General features: G+C 46.0%; 1 protein-coding gene across 12 annotated transcripts in view; it reads right to left on the minus strand.

Annotated features, from left to right (window-relative positions):
• Positions 1–18,334, minus strand: part of LOC119960968 (protein unc-80 homolog) — a 475,408-nt gene that overhangs the window by 213,078 nt on the left and 243,996 nt on the right. For all 12 annotated transcript variants that reach the window (XM_038788541.1, XM_038788566.1, XM_038788560.1 and 9 more), the window contains 2 exons: positions 12,354–12,461; positions 27–165 (listed from right to left, as the gene is read on the minus strand). In XM_038788541.1, the coding sequence (XP_038644469.1) occupies positions 27–165; positions 12,354–12,461 (247 nt within the window). The remainder of the gene's footprint in view (positions 1–26; positions 166–12,353; positions 12,462–18,334) is intronic.

An 18,334-nucleotide genomic window follows, 5' to 3' on the forward strand; every position in this document is an offset into this window, starting at 1 on the left:
ATGTATCACACTTAAATTTATATTACCAGCAGCTGCAGCCATGTGTTCATCCACACTAAGGAGGAGTTCCCAAGCTGCAGGCTGTATATCACCATACATGTCTTCAGTCAGTATAGGTGCAGCTTTGATCAACAAAGATAATGGGGCTGGAGAAAGGCTCATCACCTACAAAAAAGAAAGAAAAGCAGGAAATGAAACTGTAAACTGTACAATGTTGCAGCAGCAATGGAGGTAATTTTACCTACAAAAGAGGGGTGGGGTTGGGGTCAGGTGCGATGATATTTTAAAAAGCTCAAAGCCAGCTTTAATGGAGATAGGATGTGAAAGGGAGGATGGAGGTTGACCCCGAAAATATTATAATGAGATCATGTGCCTCATATTTAACCTGTCTTCAGGTTTATCCCTGGCCCGTCATTTTTCCTGGTTGTTGGGAAATCCACAAGCAAAAGGAAGACTAAAACTGCTTCATGGAAAAGGTAGTAACCTTTAGGGCAGTGCTCGCCGACCAGGAGTAAGACTGCATCCCACAAGCCCTCTAAGCTTATCTTCTTCCCTGTCTGTCGTAGGACATCTAGTCACTCCTTCTCCACCCCACCATTAACTTCAATCAGGCCTCCCAGGTTCAATGATCACAATCCCCCTCACCCCCCCCCCCCTTTCCCCCCTTGTGATGAGGGATCAGCCCCATCTTTGGATTCGACAGGTCTACCAAGATCAGCATCTTTCCCTTGGATAGGAGTCTTCCCAGGGATTAGCTGACCACCTCGCCATCACACCATTCCTGACCAGGATTGGCCAGCACACCCTTACAAGCCCTGAAGGTTCAGACTCTGTAGGCAAGCTGCTCGAAGAACGATGCATACTGTGGAGTTGAGGAACCCCAACTCCTCAAACAAAATTCTTCCCCTCTGCTTACAAAATCTGCCCCAGTCAAGATCGGGGCAAAAAATACATGACAGCAACTTTTAAGTTACTTAGCCACATCTGAAAAAATTGCGAAGCATATAAATACAATATCAAATATATTGCAATAGACTATGTGCAGTACTTGACACAACCACAAAGTAAAAGATGTACATAAATATCAAACAATGTGACAGAATGGACAACATTTTAACTGATGGACTCTCTAGCAACGGAGAAATGTGGCAGTGGATCAGAAACCTGAAAGTTAATATAGTGGGCTTTGCCATGTCTTTTTAACTCACAACTTACAACCTGAAAGTTAATATAGTGGGCTTTGCCATGTCTTTCTAACTCACAACTCACAACCCGAAAGTTAATACCGTGGGCTTTGCCATGTCTTTTTACCTCATCTCTACAGCCATCATCCGATTCCAACTGCCTCAACTGATCTGCCTCTGCAACCCTCCTGCATTTTTTTGTGACCTCAGGACTTGACTTTTCTAATATTCTCCTGGCCGCCTCTCTTTTTCCATCCCACTTCTGCTTATCTAAAACTTTGCTGCCCATATCTTTGCTCATGCTAAACCTCATTCGCTTATCACCTCAGTGCTTGTTCCTACATTGGCTCATGGTAAAACTTTGTTTAAATTTAAAATGCCCATCCTTGATTTCAAATGCCCCATCTCTAGGTTTCTCCAGTCCTATAAACGTTCAAACTCTCAGTGCTCCTCCCAATTCTGTGAACCTCCCATTTTAATTGCTTGACCATTAGAAGCCATACTTTTGGTGGTCCTCTAAGCTCTGAAGTTTCTCCCTAAACTTTTCCATCTCCCAACCTCTCGGTCCTTCTTTAAGATGCTCTTCAAAACTTATGACTTTAACCAACCTTTGTCCTGATATCATCTTCCGTGCCTTGGTGTCAAAATGTTTTTATTGACAATGTTCTTGTTAAGCTGCAACACTGGCATCTGCCCGACAATGTTCAAAATCTCACAGGTATGTCCTGTACTCAATAAACAGAACAAATCCAACCTGGGCAATTACTACCCTATCAGTCTATTCTCAATCACCAGTAATCTGATGGAAGGTGCACTGCTATCAAGTGGCATTTACTCAGCAATAACCTGCTCACAGATGCACAGTTTGTGTCCCGCCTGGGTCGCTCAGCCCCTGACTTCATTACAGCCTTGGTTCAAATATGGACAAAAGAACTGAACTCCAGAGGCGAGTCGAGAGTGATTGCCCTTGACAGAAAGGCAGCATTTGACCAAGCATGCCATGGAGCCCTAGTTAAACTGGAGACAATGGAAATCAGGGGGAAACTTCCGATGTTTGAGGTCATACTTGGCACAAAGGTAGATGGTTGTGGTGGGTGGAGATCAATCATCTCAGTTACAGAAAATCACTGCAGGAGTTTCTCAGTGGAGTGTCCTAGGCCCAACCATGTTCAGCTGCTTAACAAATGATCTTCCTTCCATCGTAAGGTCAGAAGTGGGGATGTTCGCTGATGATTACATAATGTCCAGCATCATTCGCGACTAATCAGATACTGAAGCAGTCCCTGTCCAAATATCCAGACTTGGGCTGACAAGTGGCAAATAATATTTGTGTGACAAAAGTGCCAGGTAATGATCATCTCCATCACAAGAATATCTAACTATCACCTCTTTACATTTAATGAAATTACTATTGCTGAATCCCCCACATTCAAAATCCTGCGGGTTACCATTGACTAGAAACTGAACTGGACTAGCCAGACAAATAGCGTGGCTACAAGAGCAGGTCAGAGGCTAGGAATCCTGAGGTGAGTAATGCACCTCCAGTCTCCCAAAGCCTGTCCACCATCTACAATGCACAAGTCAGGAATGTGATGGAATACTTTCCACGTGCCTGGATGAGTGCATCTCCAACAATACTTGAGGCCTAAAACCATCCAGGACAAAGTAGCCCACTTGATTAGTACCCCTTCCATGAACACTAAATTCCCATACCACTGACAATAGCAGCAGTGTGTACCATCTGCAAGATGCAAAATGCACTCCAGGAACTCAACAAGACACCTTTGGCAGCACCTTCCAAACCCATGACAGCTACTATCTAGAAGCACAAGGACAGCAGATACCCGGGAACACCACCACTTGGAAGTTCCCCTCGAAATCACATACCTTCCTGCCTTGGAAATATATCAGCGTTCTTTCATTATCGCTAGTTCAAAATGCTGGAACTCCCTCCCAATAGCATTGTGAATGTACCTACACCTCAGAGTCTGCAGCCGTTCAAGGTGGGGGCTCACCATCACCTTCGCAAGGTATATGCCAGATACTATGTTTGCTGGCACTGTGATCTGCTTCTACGTGGACAACTGGGAGCAACATGAAAGGTTGCATTAAGTTAATAGTGGCAGCATTCCCTCCAGTCGAAGATGACATTTCTGCACCCTCAAAGCCAGAGGTGTTTCTGTCTCAACGTCTATACCTGCATTAAGAGAAAGGATTCCACTCTTGTTATGCAGCTCATGTGAAACCAGTAGCTCATACGTAAGGGAAAGATAGAATTTACATTGATACATCTTTCAATTCTCAGCAACAACCGGAGCATTTCAGAGCCAATTAATTACTTGTTGAGCACATAAAACAATAATGAGATTAATTACATAGAATTACAAAGAATTTACATCAACAAAACTGATAATTTGACCCAACAGGCAGAGAGAAAGCCATCTCTTGACTGACACTTTGTAAAACTGCAATAACCATCCATTTTGTCATCCCCATGTGCATCACATGAAACTGCTCCCATTTACGCCAACTTTCAAAACTTGCTGCATGTACAGGAGTTTTATTGTGATCAACAACAAAAAGGAATCTGGTGGACTTCTCGTACTTTTCCTTGGTGCCATCAAGTAATCGATGACCTCTAAGATATAGCCTTCTGTTTCTCCTAGGTGCTGGATGTCAGAGGTTTAGAATACCTACAGTGCAGTAGGAGGCCATTCGGCCCATCGAGTCAGCACTGACCCTCTGAAAGAGCACTCCAGCCAAGCCCACTCCCCTGCCCTATCCCTGTAACCCTATCTAGCTTTTGTACACTAAGGGGCAATTTAGCAAGGTCAATCACCTAACCTGCACATCCTTGGACTGTGGAAGGACACCGGAGCACCTTGAGGAATCCCACACTAATAGGGAGAGAATGTGCTAACTCTGCACAGACAATCACGCAAGGTCTTAATCGAACCAGGTCCCTGGCACTGTGAGGCAGCAGTGCTAACCACTGTGCCACTTCTGGGAAGTAGATAGCTGCTATATTTCTTGGGACTATGGTAGCCTACATTACATGCCAACTAAGTCCAGAAATGGGGCATGGCATTCCTGTGCTGCTGCATCAGCAGCCTGCCCTGTATCTTTTCAGTCAGATTTTCTGACACTATCGGAGGTTAGTTGGGGTATGTCGAAGCCTGAAAGACAGCTATATCAGACAGACACTTCCTACCATGCCAACAATACTAGTCACTTTCTCTGCACCATCAGTGATCCTCAAAATAACAGACATAATGCTCTGAATGAAATAAGGTTAATTCTTGCATGATGCTTGTCTGCAACCCAACTCTAATACCTTTTAGGTTGACAAACCCAACCTTCTCATTCTGGACACCTAAGCCGTCTATTGTACTTGAGTGATAAAAAGATATGCTGTCAAAGCTTTACATCTTGCACTCATCAGGACTGACACAAGAATGCCAAACTTCAAAAGGAGCATGCGAAAAGGGAGCCGATTAGTTGGCAGGCTGACACTGAATATTTGAGATACTGCCATGGGGAATGTACCAGAGAACTATTGTCCCCCACAGGGCTTATTTCAAAAATGGAGCAATGCCTGGGCATGTTCCTTTTGCCTGCAGAGGACAGGTCCCTGTTTATGAATATATGTAGTTTCCAGCAGGCTTGGTGAGTTACATTGCAAACCCAACTAATAATCTTAAATTTGTTGTTAGTGTAATTCTCAGCAAACGTGGGCTTGTTCAGAAAGTGCTATTCAATCGTGGAATCACATCTGATATTAGACAGTGTTCTGGGTCTTGCAAACATGGTCTGATTGAGCATGGTCAGTACTCTGCCTACTGTGAATAGCCAAAGGGATGTGCTGTTTGATAACCAGTCATTGTGATGGCCCAAGCACCTGCCACACTTGGCTGGGATCCGTGCCACTGGCCGGTGGGGCTTCCACGACGTCTGGGGGGAATGGTGGGGGGTGGCCAGATGGTAGCCTGTGGGATCGCAGATGGTGGGTCGGGTCTACGCACGGCCGGCGCCATGTTGTACAGAGTGACCACTGCAGGCTATGCGCATACTCTGCCATGGGCCCGGCCATTCTCTGGCCGTTTTCGGCGCATGAGCCGGGAGTTTCACCCGATGCCGCTGCTGGTCCCTCACCGGTCCCAGAATCAGTGAAGGTTCGGCACCGATTTTTTCATCGTAAACCTCCCGCGAATTCTCCGTTCGAGCCGGCACTTAGCCGCTGAAACGGATAATCCAGCCCAAGAATTCTTGTCTTCAAACAGCAATTGATGTTTGATGAATTGTAATTTAAAATCTGAGAGTGATAGATTTTTATTACCTAAAAGAATTACTGGTATCTAAGTACAAAGAAAAGTATATGGACAAAAGCAACTTACTGCGATGCTGGAATCTGAAACAAAAACAGAAATTGTTGGAAAATTTCAGCAGGTCTGACAGAATCTGTGGAGGTAGAACAGAGCTAATGTTGAGAGTTTGGATGACTCTTCATCAGAGCTAGAGAGAGCTGGAAATAGGGTGAGATTTATACTGTTGTGGGAGGGGAGTGGGTCAAAGAGTCATAAAATCATACAGCACAGAAAAGACACTTTGGCCCATCGCATCTGCGCCAGTCAAAAACAACCACCCAGCCTTCTAATCCCATTTTCCAGCCCTTGGCCCATAGCCTCGAAGGCACCTCTTTCTTTAAAAAATCCCGGGCCTACAGGTACCTAAAACTGTTCCCCCTGGGCAACTGACATTCTTCCTCCAGCTCCTTCAGCCTTGCAAATCTGTCCCCTATAAACAGATTTCCAAATCTCTCAATCCCTGCCTGCCATCATCTCCAAAACCAAGCATCTAGTCCCCCTGGCATAAACCTATGTTTGTCACAGATGGGTGCCCGCACTCAAGCACAGACAGTCACCCTGGAGCTGTGAAGCAACTGTTTAACTGTTGTGCTGCCGTGCACATTTTGGCCATGTATGTTCAGGCTTCCGCACCTTTGATGACTTTGGAGCCTACCTTCCAAAACCCCGCCATCGAAACAAAAGTGACACTTCAAAGACACTTTATGACTCTTTGACCCACTCCCCTCCCACAACAGTATAAATCTCACCCTATTTCCAGCTCTCTCTAGCTCTGATGAAGTGTCATCCAAACTCTCAACTTTAGCTCTGTTCTATCTCCACAGATTCTGTCAGACCTGCTGAGATTTTCCAACAATTTTTGTTTCAGAAAATGAACAAACACATGCACAAACTACTCGCTCTCCTCTCAGTCCATTGTCCCCAATGAGCTCCTTCACCAAAATAGTACTCACGCTTTTGGAAAGTCACCCACAGGCGGGCCTGGTACAGCACTCTGAGCTTCACCCCCCTTCTTAAAGAGGACATGGTTAAACTCTGCCCTCCTCTTCGCCAGTTCTGCTCCCAGATCCTGGTACACCCGCAGTTCGTACCCTTCCCAGGTGCACTGCCTTGTCTGCCTTGGCCATCGGAGGATCTTCTCCTTATTTCAGAAAGCAGTGTAACTAAACCACCATTAGGGGCAGCAGGGTAGCATGGTGGTTAGCATAAATGCTTCACAGCTCCAGGGTCCCAGGTTCGATTCCCGGCTGGGTCACTGTCTGTGTGGAGTCTGCACGTCCTCCCCCTGTGTGCGTGGGTTTCCTCCGGGTGCTCCGGTTTCCTCCCACAGTCCAAAGATGTGCGGGTTAGGTGGATTGGCCATGCTAAATTGCCCGTAGTGTCCTAATAAAAGTAAGGTTAAGGGGGGGTTGTTGGTTACGGGTATAGGGTGGATACGTGGGTTTGAGTAGGGTGATCATGGCTCGGCACAACATTGAGGGCCGAAGGGCCTGTTCTGTGCTGTACTGTACTATGTTCTATTACCTTTGGTGACTCACCCACTTGTGGCCTCCTCATCAATGCCCTGTGCGCTTGGTCGACCTCTAGGGACTGGTCAAAGACCCCCCCCCCCATCAAGTACTTCACCATTTTGGCCATGTACGTTCAAGCTTTCACACCTTTGATGACTTTGGACATGTCCACGATCCTTAGGTTTTGTCTTCTGAAGTGATTCTCCACCTTCTCCTTCAGCCTCTTTTGGGTCTCCCGCATCACCGTTACTTCGACCACCAGCGAGACCAACTGCTCCTCATGCTCCCCCAGCATCTCCTCCACTTTGTAGGTCGCGTGGCCCTGGGACTCCAGCCTCTGTTCCACTCTCTCGATCCCCGATTTAATTGGTTCCACCACCTTCGCCAGGGCTTCCAGAGCCTCCTTCCTCTGCTGGCCAAACTTTGTGTTCACAAACTCCACTAGCTGCTCCGTTGACCACTGGGCGGGCAGAACAGCTCCTTGTCGTCCGCCATCTTATCCTGTGGCACACCACAAAGGCACACCTGTTTCAGCAGCTCTCTTTTCTTCTAACCCCACTCCTAGTTCGTGGATCCATCCAACAGCCACACCAGAGGAGTAACACCTTCTACAGGCATTCCTGTACCTCATGCCATCAAATACTTCCTCTTTGGGGCGGGAAAAGACCAAAAAATACCGACTTGAGTGGGAGGCACCAAATGTGTGACTACTCATTCCATAGCTGCCACTGGAAGTCCCAAATGTACCAATTTTTACAGATGTACCATAGAAAGTATCCCATCTGTCTGAATCACAGCCTGGTATGGCAACTGATTGGCTCAAGACTGTAAGAAACTATAGAGAGCCTTGAACACAGCCCAGTCCATCACGCAAAACCGCCTCCCATCCATTGACTCTGTCTACACCTCCCACTGCCTTGGGAAAGCGGGCAGTAGAATGAAAGACCCCTTCCACCTGGGTTATTCTCTCTTTTAACCTCTTCCGTTGGGCAGGAGATACAAAAGTCTGAGAACACGCACTAACAGGTTCAAAAACAGCTTCTTCCCCGCTGTTAGCATACTCCTGAATGACTCTCTTATGGACTGAACTGATCTCTTCACACATCTTCTCTACTGAGTAGTACTACTCTCCATATGCTTCTCTTGATGTCTATGTCCATATATTTATGTATGTCTTATGTTTTTTTTCATGTATGGAACGATCTGACACAGAACAATACTGTTCCTATCTCAGTATACATGAGACTAAATCAAATTAAATCGCCCTCTGCTTCCTGCCATTCAGCCAATTTTGGATCCAGTTTGCCAAATTTCCTTGGATCCCATAGGGATCATATTAGTTTTCAATGTGGGACCTTATCAAAAGCTTTGCTGAAGTCCAAGGAGACTATGTCAAATGCATTTCTCTCATCTACGCACCTGGTCACCTCTTCGAAAAATTCATTCAAGTTGGTCAGACATAACAACTTGGCAAATCCATGCTGACTGTTTATGAATAATCCATGACTCTTCAAATGCAAATTAACCCTGTCTCTCAGAATTACTTCCAATAGTTTCCCCATCACTGAGGTTCCACTGACTGGCCTGTAGTTTCTTGGTTTATCCCTTCCTCCCTCCTTTAATAATGGTACAGCATTGGTTATCCTCCAGTCCTCTGGCACCTCTCCTGTGGCCAGAGAGGAATTGAAAACTTTTGCCAGTGCCCCTGCTATTTCCTCTCTTGCCTCACTTAGCAACCTGGGATACATTTCATTTGGCCCTGGATATTTGTCTACTTTTAAGCCTGCCAAACCACTCAGAATCTCCTCTCTGTCTATGATAATTCCTTTAATTTCATCACAGTCCTTCTTCCTGATTTTAATACCTCCATCATCTCTTTCATTAGTGAACTCTGACACAAAGTAGTCATTTAGAACCCTACCTCCATCCTCCGGCTCCACACATAAATTACCACTGTGGTCCTTAATGGGCACGACTCTTCCCCTAGCTATTCTTTTACCCTTAATATACTTGTAAAACAACTGAGGATTTTCCATTATTTTACCTGCCAATATCCTTTCACATCCCCTTTTTGCTCTCCTAATTCCTTTTAAATTCCCTTGTGCACATTCTATATGCCTCAAGGGCTTTTGCTGTTTTGAATCCTTGATATCTGCCATAAGCCTCCCTTTTTCTCCTTATCCCTCAAAATCCAGGGTTCACTGGATTTGTTGGTTCCACCTTTTTTCTTGATTGGAACATGTTGACCCTGTATTCTCCCTATTTCCTTCTTGAATGCACCCAACTGTTATATCACAGATTTACCTGAAAGTGTCCTCTCCCAGTCCACTCTGGCCAAATCGTATCTGATCTTATTAAAATTGGCCTTACCCCAGTTTTGGGGCGCGATTCTCCGCTGGCCACGACGGGTCGGAGACTAGCGGGAGGGCGTCCCTGACATTTTTCACGCCCTCCCGCTATTCCTCCCCCCCCCCCCACGGCTGCCCCACGACACGAATCGCTGCTCGCCGTTTTTTACGGCGAACAGCGATTCTCCCCAGGCCGATGGGCCGAGTTCCCAGGCCTTTACGGCCGTTTTTACGGCAGCAAACACACCTGCTTGCTGCCGTCGTAAAAGCGGCCGCAACATGCCCGTTCTGGGCATCCAGGGCCCCGATTGGCACGGCAGTACCACGGTTCGTAACGGACGCACTCTTTCTCCCTCCGCCACCCCGCAGGATCAGTCCGCGGGGCGGCCGAGGGAGATGACGGCCCCGCGCATGCGCGGGTTGGAGCCGTCCAATCCGCGCATGCGTGGCTGGCGTCATCGTGCGCGTCGGCCAGCGTGACGCTTGGCGCGCGGACTTAGCGACGGTCGCTAAGCCCGCGATGCCGTGCTTCACGGGGCCCCGCTGCTAGCCCCGCCCGGAAGGGAGAATCGGATCCCGGGAGGGGGCGCGGAGGCTGCCGTGAAACACGGCCAGTTTCACGGCAGCCTTTACGACTCGCCGCATTTGCGGAGAATTGCGCCCTAGAACTTTGATCTCAGGCCCATTGTTGTCCTTTTCCACAACAATCTTGAATGTAATATAGAGTTATGATCACTGTCTACAAAATGCTCCCCAATGATAGTTCAACCACTTGCCCAGCTTTGTTGCCACAAATTATGTCCAGGACTGCCCCCTCTTTTGTAGGTCCTTCTACCTAGTGGCTACAAAGGTACTCCTGGATGCATTTATGAATTCTGCTCCCTCTAAACCTTTCACACTATGGCTACTCCAGTTAACAGTGAACAAAGTTGAAATCCGCCACCACCAAAACCCGATTACATTTACACTTCTCTGAAATTTGCCCACATCCCTTCTCTTCTATATCTGTCAGACTGTTAGGGGGCCTATAGAACACTCCCAGCAATGTGATTGCTCCTAGTGATTTTTAGGTTCTACCCATATAGCTTCAGTTGAAGAGCCTTCTACGATGTTGTCCCTCCTCACTGATGTAATTGATTCCCTGACCAAAATCCCCTCCTCTTTTACCTCCTGTCCTATTTCACCTGACTCCTGTATCCTGGAATGTTGAGTTGCTAATCCTGCCCCTCTCTCAACCATGTCTCAGTGACAGGAATTACATAATACCCCCATGTTTAATTTGTGCCCTCAATTCATTTGTCTTGTTCATCATTAAAATAATCACCATCCAATCTTGCCAAACTTTCTTGTGACTTAACTGGTCGAGACATTCTATGCTTTCCTGGCTCTCTTGAAGTCTCTTCTAATCTTGGTTGCGCATCTCTCCCTGATGAACCTTCTCTCAGGATCCCAGGCCCCTGCCAAGTTTGTTTAAACCATCTCCAACAAAACTAGCAAACCTCTCTGGTCCCATTTTGGTTCAGGTGCAAACAGGTCCCACCACCCCCAAAAATGGCCCCAGTGAGGATGGAGTCCCAGTGAATGGTAGGGAAGTGATATAGAGGGATGGTGATAGGTGGAGTTTAGGGAGAGATTGACAAAGATGTCATGGACGAAAAGACAAAGGAATCGTAATTGATGGTAATCAGGGCTAAGAAGGATTCTGACAGTGGCACCTCAAGAGATCAGAATGAGTCGTGGCAGAACAAAGGTGAGCAGTGTGTCAAAGGACAACCTGAATCTGGTAACAGATGGTCCTGGTGGTGGGGGTAGGGAAGATGGTGGTAGAGGAAAAACAAAAGAAAATTAGTGACAAAGAATTCCATGAGTTTCTTGCACTTAATATTAGAACGGAAGTAGGGGAGAGGCATTTAAGAGGAATGGAATGGAATGGAAAAAATAAGCCAGGAGTTATCTTTGCATTTTAGGATGATCCTGGATTTGTGAGCTATTTTGTTTTATGAGAGTTGGCCTGATGGTGCTATATATGGTACAACAAGATCTGGCAGTGGATGGCTGGACCACATATCCTTTCAAATCTGCATGCCTTACACTGAAGGGAGGCAAAAATGAGAGTTATACTAGGAGGGACAGCCATGGTAAAAGGGAGTAATCATTTCATTGAGGTCGCGGGTATCAAATGTAAGACTGAGTATGTGGTTCGGCAGATGAATAGAAGCAGAAATATGGTGAAAGGAGGTGCAAGGGCTAGACAGTTGGGATCATGAGTATCTAGTTGTAAGCAAATTGGGGGAGAGTTTTTGCTGTGAGCAGACAAAAAAGAATGTAGGGTTGTGAGAGGGTTAGTGTATGTAGAAGGGAATTTCCACGGATTAGTTATCCACTTAAGGGCACTCATTAATATCTAGTTGCTTGGCTATATTTTATAAGAAAAGAAAAGGCACTTGCTAAAAGCATGATGGGATGCTTGGCTATATTTTTGACGTGCTTCTGTACAAATATTTGGAAGGTCGAATAATGTAAACAAATACTGCAGCTGCATCCTTTTTCTTGCTGACAAGTTGCTTCAGTATTATTTTAGCAAAAGACAGAACGTGTAATAGATAACAGCAAGATGAAAAATTCCAAGGTTTGTTTAAGATTGAGGGGATGGGAATTGGGGTTGTTCTGGAGGTGGGAAGTTGTAGAGTTGGAGGAGGTACCAGAAATAGGGAGGAGTGAATCTAGACCATGGAGAGCATTAAAACAGAAGTGAGAATTATAAATTTGATGTGCTAGAACAGTACAGTGCATGGTTACTGCTACGGATATTTTCTGAGTGGGAAAAATGGACTAGTTTTTGTACCTTCAATGAGTAATCACTAATAAATGAGAATGATAACATTTTTACATCGGCTTTTAGCTCCAGAGTAAAAACAAAAGCAGTAAATAACTTTATAACTGTACCTGAGTTCTAATGTATTTCAACATTCCGGAATCCTTTTTTCCTTCCAAACTTGTAACAGGTATTCTTTTTTTCAAGGAAGGTGTACGTAGGCATGACTTTTCAGAACACTGGAGAGAAAAAGCTAATTAATAAATATTTACTTTAACTTGAAAATTAATAAGTTAAGCTGATAGCCCAGAATGCCAGATATTGGTATTGCTCAAACGTGAGTGATAATTGTTAACAATCCGTTAATGGACTGATTTTCCACCAACAAATACAAAAACAGCAACATTTTATATATATATATATAACTTTATAATCACTTATTGACACAAGTAGGCTTCAATGAAGTTACTGCGAAAAGCCCCTAGTCGCCACATTCCGGCGCCTGTTCGGGGAGGCCTGTACGGGAATTGAAGCCGCGTTGTTGGCCTTATTCTGCATTACAAGCCAGCTGTTGTGTCCACTGTGCTAAACCAGCCCTTGGTTGTTACTCAAGAGGAAAGAAGGGGCTAAGGTGCATTTATTGAACAACCAATGTCCTTCAGCTTAGACTTGGTCCACTTTTTCATCCTGCTCTGAATTTCCAAGCAGCGGCAGTCACTGTGCAGCATCAGGTAGGCTAACTGTTCTCTGGATCTCATGATGAGGAAACAGCCACCTCAGAGGCAATGGGAATCCAGGATAGAAGCTGATTTCGCATCCAGAAGGGTCAAATGAGGCAGCAAGTACATGAGGCTTTAGGGTGTGTGCCCACTTACTACTGGAGGCTGCTGGGAATGAAAACACCTCGAAGGAATGCATGACACTAATGGAAAGGGACTGCACAGGAGGGAAAAGCAAAGTGTAAAAATACAGGAAATTTAGGAAATCCCGGGGGGCGCGATTCTCCGCTGCCCACGACGGGTCGGAGAATAGCAGGAGGGCCTTCCCGACAATTTTCACGGCCTCCCGCTATTCTCCCCCCACTCCGGCCGCCCCCCGACACGAATCGCTGTTCGCCGTTTTTTACGGCGAACAGCAATTATCTGCAGGCCGATGGGCCGAATACCGCGGATTTTACGGCCGTTTTCACGGCCGCGATCACGCCTGCTTTCAGCGTTCGTGAAAACGGCCGCAAAGTGCCCGTCCCGGACAACCATGGCAACGATTGGCACGGCCGCACCACGGCCGTGCCAAGGGTGGCATGGGCCTGCGATCGGTGGGCACCGATCACGGGCAGCGGGTCCGATACCCGCGCACTATTTGTTCTTCCGCCGCCCCGCAGGATCAGTCCGTGGGGCGGCTGAGGGGCATGACGGCCCGCGCATGCGCGGGTTTGACGCGTCTGCGTGATGACGTCATCCGCGCATGCGCGGCTGACGTCATCGTGCGTGTCAGCCGCCGTGACTCTTGGCGGGTGGAGTTAGTGACGTTCGCTAACTCCACGTCGCCGTGATTCCCCCGGCCCCGATACTAGCCCCGCCCGGGGGGGAGAATCGGGTCCCGGGACGGAGCTCCGAGGCTGCCGTGAAACACGGCCAGTTTCACGGCACGCCGGATTTGCGGAGAATCGCGCTACCCATCATTAGGAGCACAGTAAGAAGTCTTACAACACCAGGTTAAAGTCCAACAGGTTTGTTTCAAACACGAGCTTTCGGAGCGCAGCTCCTTCCTCAGGTGAATGGCGAGGTATGTTCCAGAAACATTTATATAGACAAAGTCAGAGATGCTGGACAATGCTTGGAATGCGAGCATTTGCAGGTAATCAAATCATTACAGATCCAGAGAGAGGGATAATCACAGGTTAAAGAGGTGTGAATTGTGTGAATTGTCTCAAGCCAGAACAGTTGGTGGGAACCTGTGATTACACCTCTTTAACCTGTGATTATCCCTCTCCCTAGATCTGTAATGATTTGATTACCTGCAAATGCTCGCATTCCAAGCATTGTCCAGCATCTCTGACTTTATCTATATAAATGTTTCTGGAACATACCTCGCCATTCACCTGAGGAAGGAGCTGCGCTCCAAAAGCTCGTGTTTGAAACAAACCTGTTGGACTTTAACCTGGTGTTGTAAGACTTCTTACTGTGCTCACCCCAGTCCAACGCTGGCATCTCCACATCATCATTAGGAGGACAAAGCAGCAATTCTAAAACTGTTGTTGTGAGTCTCATATAGTGTGTTGCCTTCAACACACATCATAGAGATGGTGCAGGATATTCTGCTGGGCGATGGAGCCGAGCCAGAAGTACACTTCCTTACCAATGACATAGTCAAACTTTGAGATGAAATGGAGGAAGTTAAGAATAGGACCTCAAAGGTCTGGATTGATCTCTAGATTAATCCCAGTGCAATGAGTCAGCAAGGGTAAAATAGGACAATATGGAGGATAAATTTGAAACATGGTGCGTGAGGGAAGGCTTAGGATTCTTGGGGCATTGTGATCAGTTCTGGGGCAGGAGGTGACCAGTTCTGGGGCAGGAGGTGACCAGTTCTGGGGCAGGAGGTGACCAGTTCTGGGGCAGGAGGGACAGGTTGCACCATAGGGGGACTAGGACCAATCAAATAGGAGAATTTTAGATTAAAGGGTAAGAGGTGAGAGGATTAAATTAGTAATGGGAGAAAGCAAGGAACAATTCGAAGTAGAACTTCGAAATTTGTAGAGGACTGATTTCAATGGGATAGGAAGAGATATAGCCCAGAGAAAATGGAACGAAGGATTGTCAGGAAAAACAGTAACAGAAAAATGAAGGTCTAGGGAGGAGATGTTTCAGTACAGATTAGGAACATTCTAACAATGGTGAAAAGTAGGGGAAGCAAAACCAGGACTCTCTGGATGGCAAGGGTAAAAGAGAATATGATAAAACAAAAAAAATAGCAGCATGTCATCTGAATTCTTTAACCGAGAACCAGGTCAAACAAAATATGTTGCGAGGGGAAGTGAAGATGAATAAGGCTGGCAAAGAGAGAATATGAGAATAGAATGGCAGTTAACATGAAAGGGGCCCAAAAAGCTTACTAGCCGCTTATTATTTATATGTTAGTAGAACAGGTAAAGTGAACCCTATTATGGACAAAGAGGGCAACATATGCTTATGTCATGGACAAATTGGCAAGTTGATGAATGTAGTCACGTATGTTTCTCCCTCTTCTTGACGGTGTTATCGGGTCACTCTTAATAATTGAAATTCCCCACCAGAGTACATTCTGCACCCTTGCCAACCTCAGTGCTGCCTTCAAGTTGTATTCAAAATGGAGTACTGTCTCATCAGCTGAGGGGTGGGGGGTACGCGGTAATCAGCCCATGTTTGACCTAATGCCATGTGACTTCTTGGGGTCCAGAGTCGATGGACTCCCTGCCAACTGTATACCACTGTGCTGGTGAAACAGGACATACCCAGGGATGGTGATCACAATGTCTTGGACCATTTCAGGCTATTGCTTGACTTGTCTGTGAGATAGCACTCCCATTTTCAGCACTGACCCCTGATGTTAGGAATAAGGAATTTGTAGGGTTGAAAGGGCTGAGTTTGCTGTTGTCAGTGCCTTGGTCAATGCCTTTATAGCAGTTTGAAAGGTAGCTGAAGGCAAAGCTACCAATGCTTAAGTGAATGGAGATAAGAGATGCTTCCCTGAGGAACAGGAAGTCCCTGAGGCATGGTGCTTGTAGAGCTGAAGCAGGGGACAGAGGAAAGAAGGGGTGAGGTGAGGCTATGGAAATAATGTAAACAGGAAGACTACAAGGGCAGAAGTAATGGGCCAGCTGATAAGATACAGGAAAGCTTGTGATGATTTTCAATTTATACAGTGTGTAAGATGAGAAGTCAGCCAGGAAAGCATTGAAGTCATCTAATTTGTAGGTGGCGGGGGCATGAATGAAGATTTCCGTGGCTGAGATTGGCTGAGCCAGAGGTGTGCAGTGTTAGCGTCAAAATCAAAGTCAACAAGAGGATGATTTGCCTGCCATTACAAGGGTTAAGGATCTTGAGAAAAGACGATTAAGTTAGTCTAAGGAGTAAGAGTTTGGTGTAGCAACAGGAATTAACACTGCATTCAATACCTCAGAGTTCTAGGCTGTTTGAGTGACCTGTACATGATGAGCACATGAAGAGGAAGATTCTGCAGGACTTCAGGGAGACGGTAGGGTAAGGGCACTGAGGTGACTTGTTCCTTTGGTGAATCAGCATAGACATGACAGGTCAAATATCCTTCTTTTGTGCCGTAAGCATTGTGATTCTGTAAGTGAAAATGGCTCACTGCTGAGCAGGGACGCATTGTGAAACAGGTATAAGGCAAAGGTATAATTTCAGAGTAACAACTTGACCTGTCTGCCTAATGGGCTGTGAGATGTTGATCTGGTCACCGCAGTTATAGGAAGAAAATGATTGGAGGAACTTAAGTGGACCATATAACTATGGTAATGTAATGACTGGGTGAGATTGAAAGAACATAATTGCATCCTGCTGTCATTTTTTAAATTTACTCATGGGATGTGGACATTTATTATCCATCCATAATTTCCCTTGTGAAACTGATGGTGAGGCACCTTATTAAACCACTGTGGTCCATGTAGTTTAGATAAACCCACTGTGCTGTAAGTCTGGGAATTCCAGAATTTTGACCGAGTAACAGTGAAGGGACAACAATATATTTCTAAGTTAGGATGGTTTATGACTCTGAGGAGAGCTTACAGGTGGTAGCATTCCCACGGGTCTGCTGTCCTTGTGTATCTAGGTGGTAGATGTTGCATCTTTGGAAGGCGTTTTCTTTTTTTTAATATACATTTAGAGTACCCAATTATTTTTTGGCCAATCTACCCAACCTGCAGACACCTGAAACCCACACAGACACGGGGAGAATGTGCAAACTCCACACGGTCAGTGACCAAGGGTGGGGATTCGAACCCAGGTCCTCAGTACCATAGGCAGCAGTGCTAACCACTGTGCCACATACTGCCCAAAAGATGTTTTCAAAGGAGCTTTGGTGAGTTAATCCAGTGCATGTTTTGAATGGTACACACTGCTGCCACCGTTTGTCAGAGGTGGAGGAAGTGAATATTTAAGCGGTGCTTGAGGGGAAGTCAGGGGTATCAACCAAGTAAGTTGCTTTGTCCTGGATGACAAACAACTTGAGTGTTGTTTGAACTGCACTCAGGCACCAAGTGGGAAGTATTCCATCACACTCCTAACCTATGCCTGGTAGATGGAGGAGAGGTTTCGGAGAGTCAAGAGGCGAATTACTCATCACAGAATTCAAAGTCTCTGATCTATCCTTCTAGCCACAGTATTTGAGAGGAACATCCAGTTAATATTCTGGCCAATGATAACTCTTAGGTTGTTGATGGTGGATAATGCCACTGAATTTCAAGAGGAGGTGGTTTGGCTTACTCTTATTGGAGATGGTCATTGTCTGGCACTTTTGTGTCATGAATGTTACTTGCTACTTATCAGCCCGAACCCGAATGTTGTCCAGGTCTTGCATGCAGGCAGAACTGCTTTTTTATTTGAGGATTTGCAAATGGAGCTGTGCATCATGCAGTCATCAGCTGACATCCGTTTATAATGGGGGAAGATCATTGATGAAGCAGTTGAAAGTGATTGGGTCAAGGATACTATCTCAGGTTCTTGATTCCACACTCAGTCAAATACTGCCTTGATGTCAAGAACAGACACTCTCATCTCACCTCTAAAATGCAGCTATTTTGTCCATGTTTTGGCTGTAGTGGGGTCTGGAGCTGAACTCAGCGTTGGTGAGCAATTTATTGGTGAGTGCCGCTTGACAGAATGGAATACTTACCCAACAATTCCCCAAAGGCTAAAAAGGTGTGGGTGCGAAGACAGATTCTATATTCAGATTCTATATTCTATATGACAGATTCAAACAGCATATATCTGGGCAATTTTTCATTTTTCAGGTAGATGCTGGTGTTGTAGCTGTATTGGAATAATGGCTAATTCTGGAACACAAGGCTGCTGCTAGGTGTTTTTGGGGCCAATAACCTTTGCTGTATCCAGTG

Source organism: Scyliorhinus canicula, chromosome 2 (assembly GCF_902713615.1).
Source record: "Scyliorhinus canicula chromosome 2, sScyCan1.1, whole genome shotgun sequence".
Lineage (NCBI taxonomy): Eukaryota > Metazoa > Chordata > Chondrichthyes > Carcharhiniformes > Scyliorhinidae > Scyliorhinus > Scyliorhinus canicula.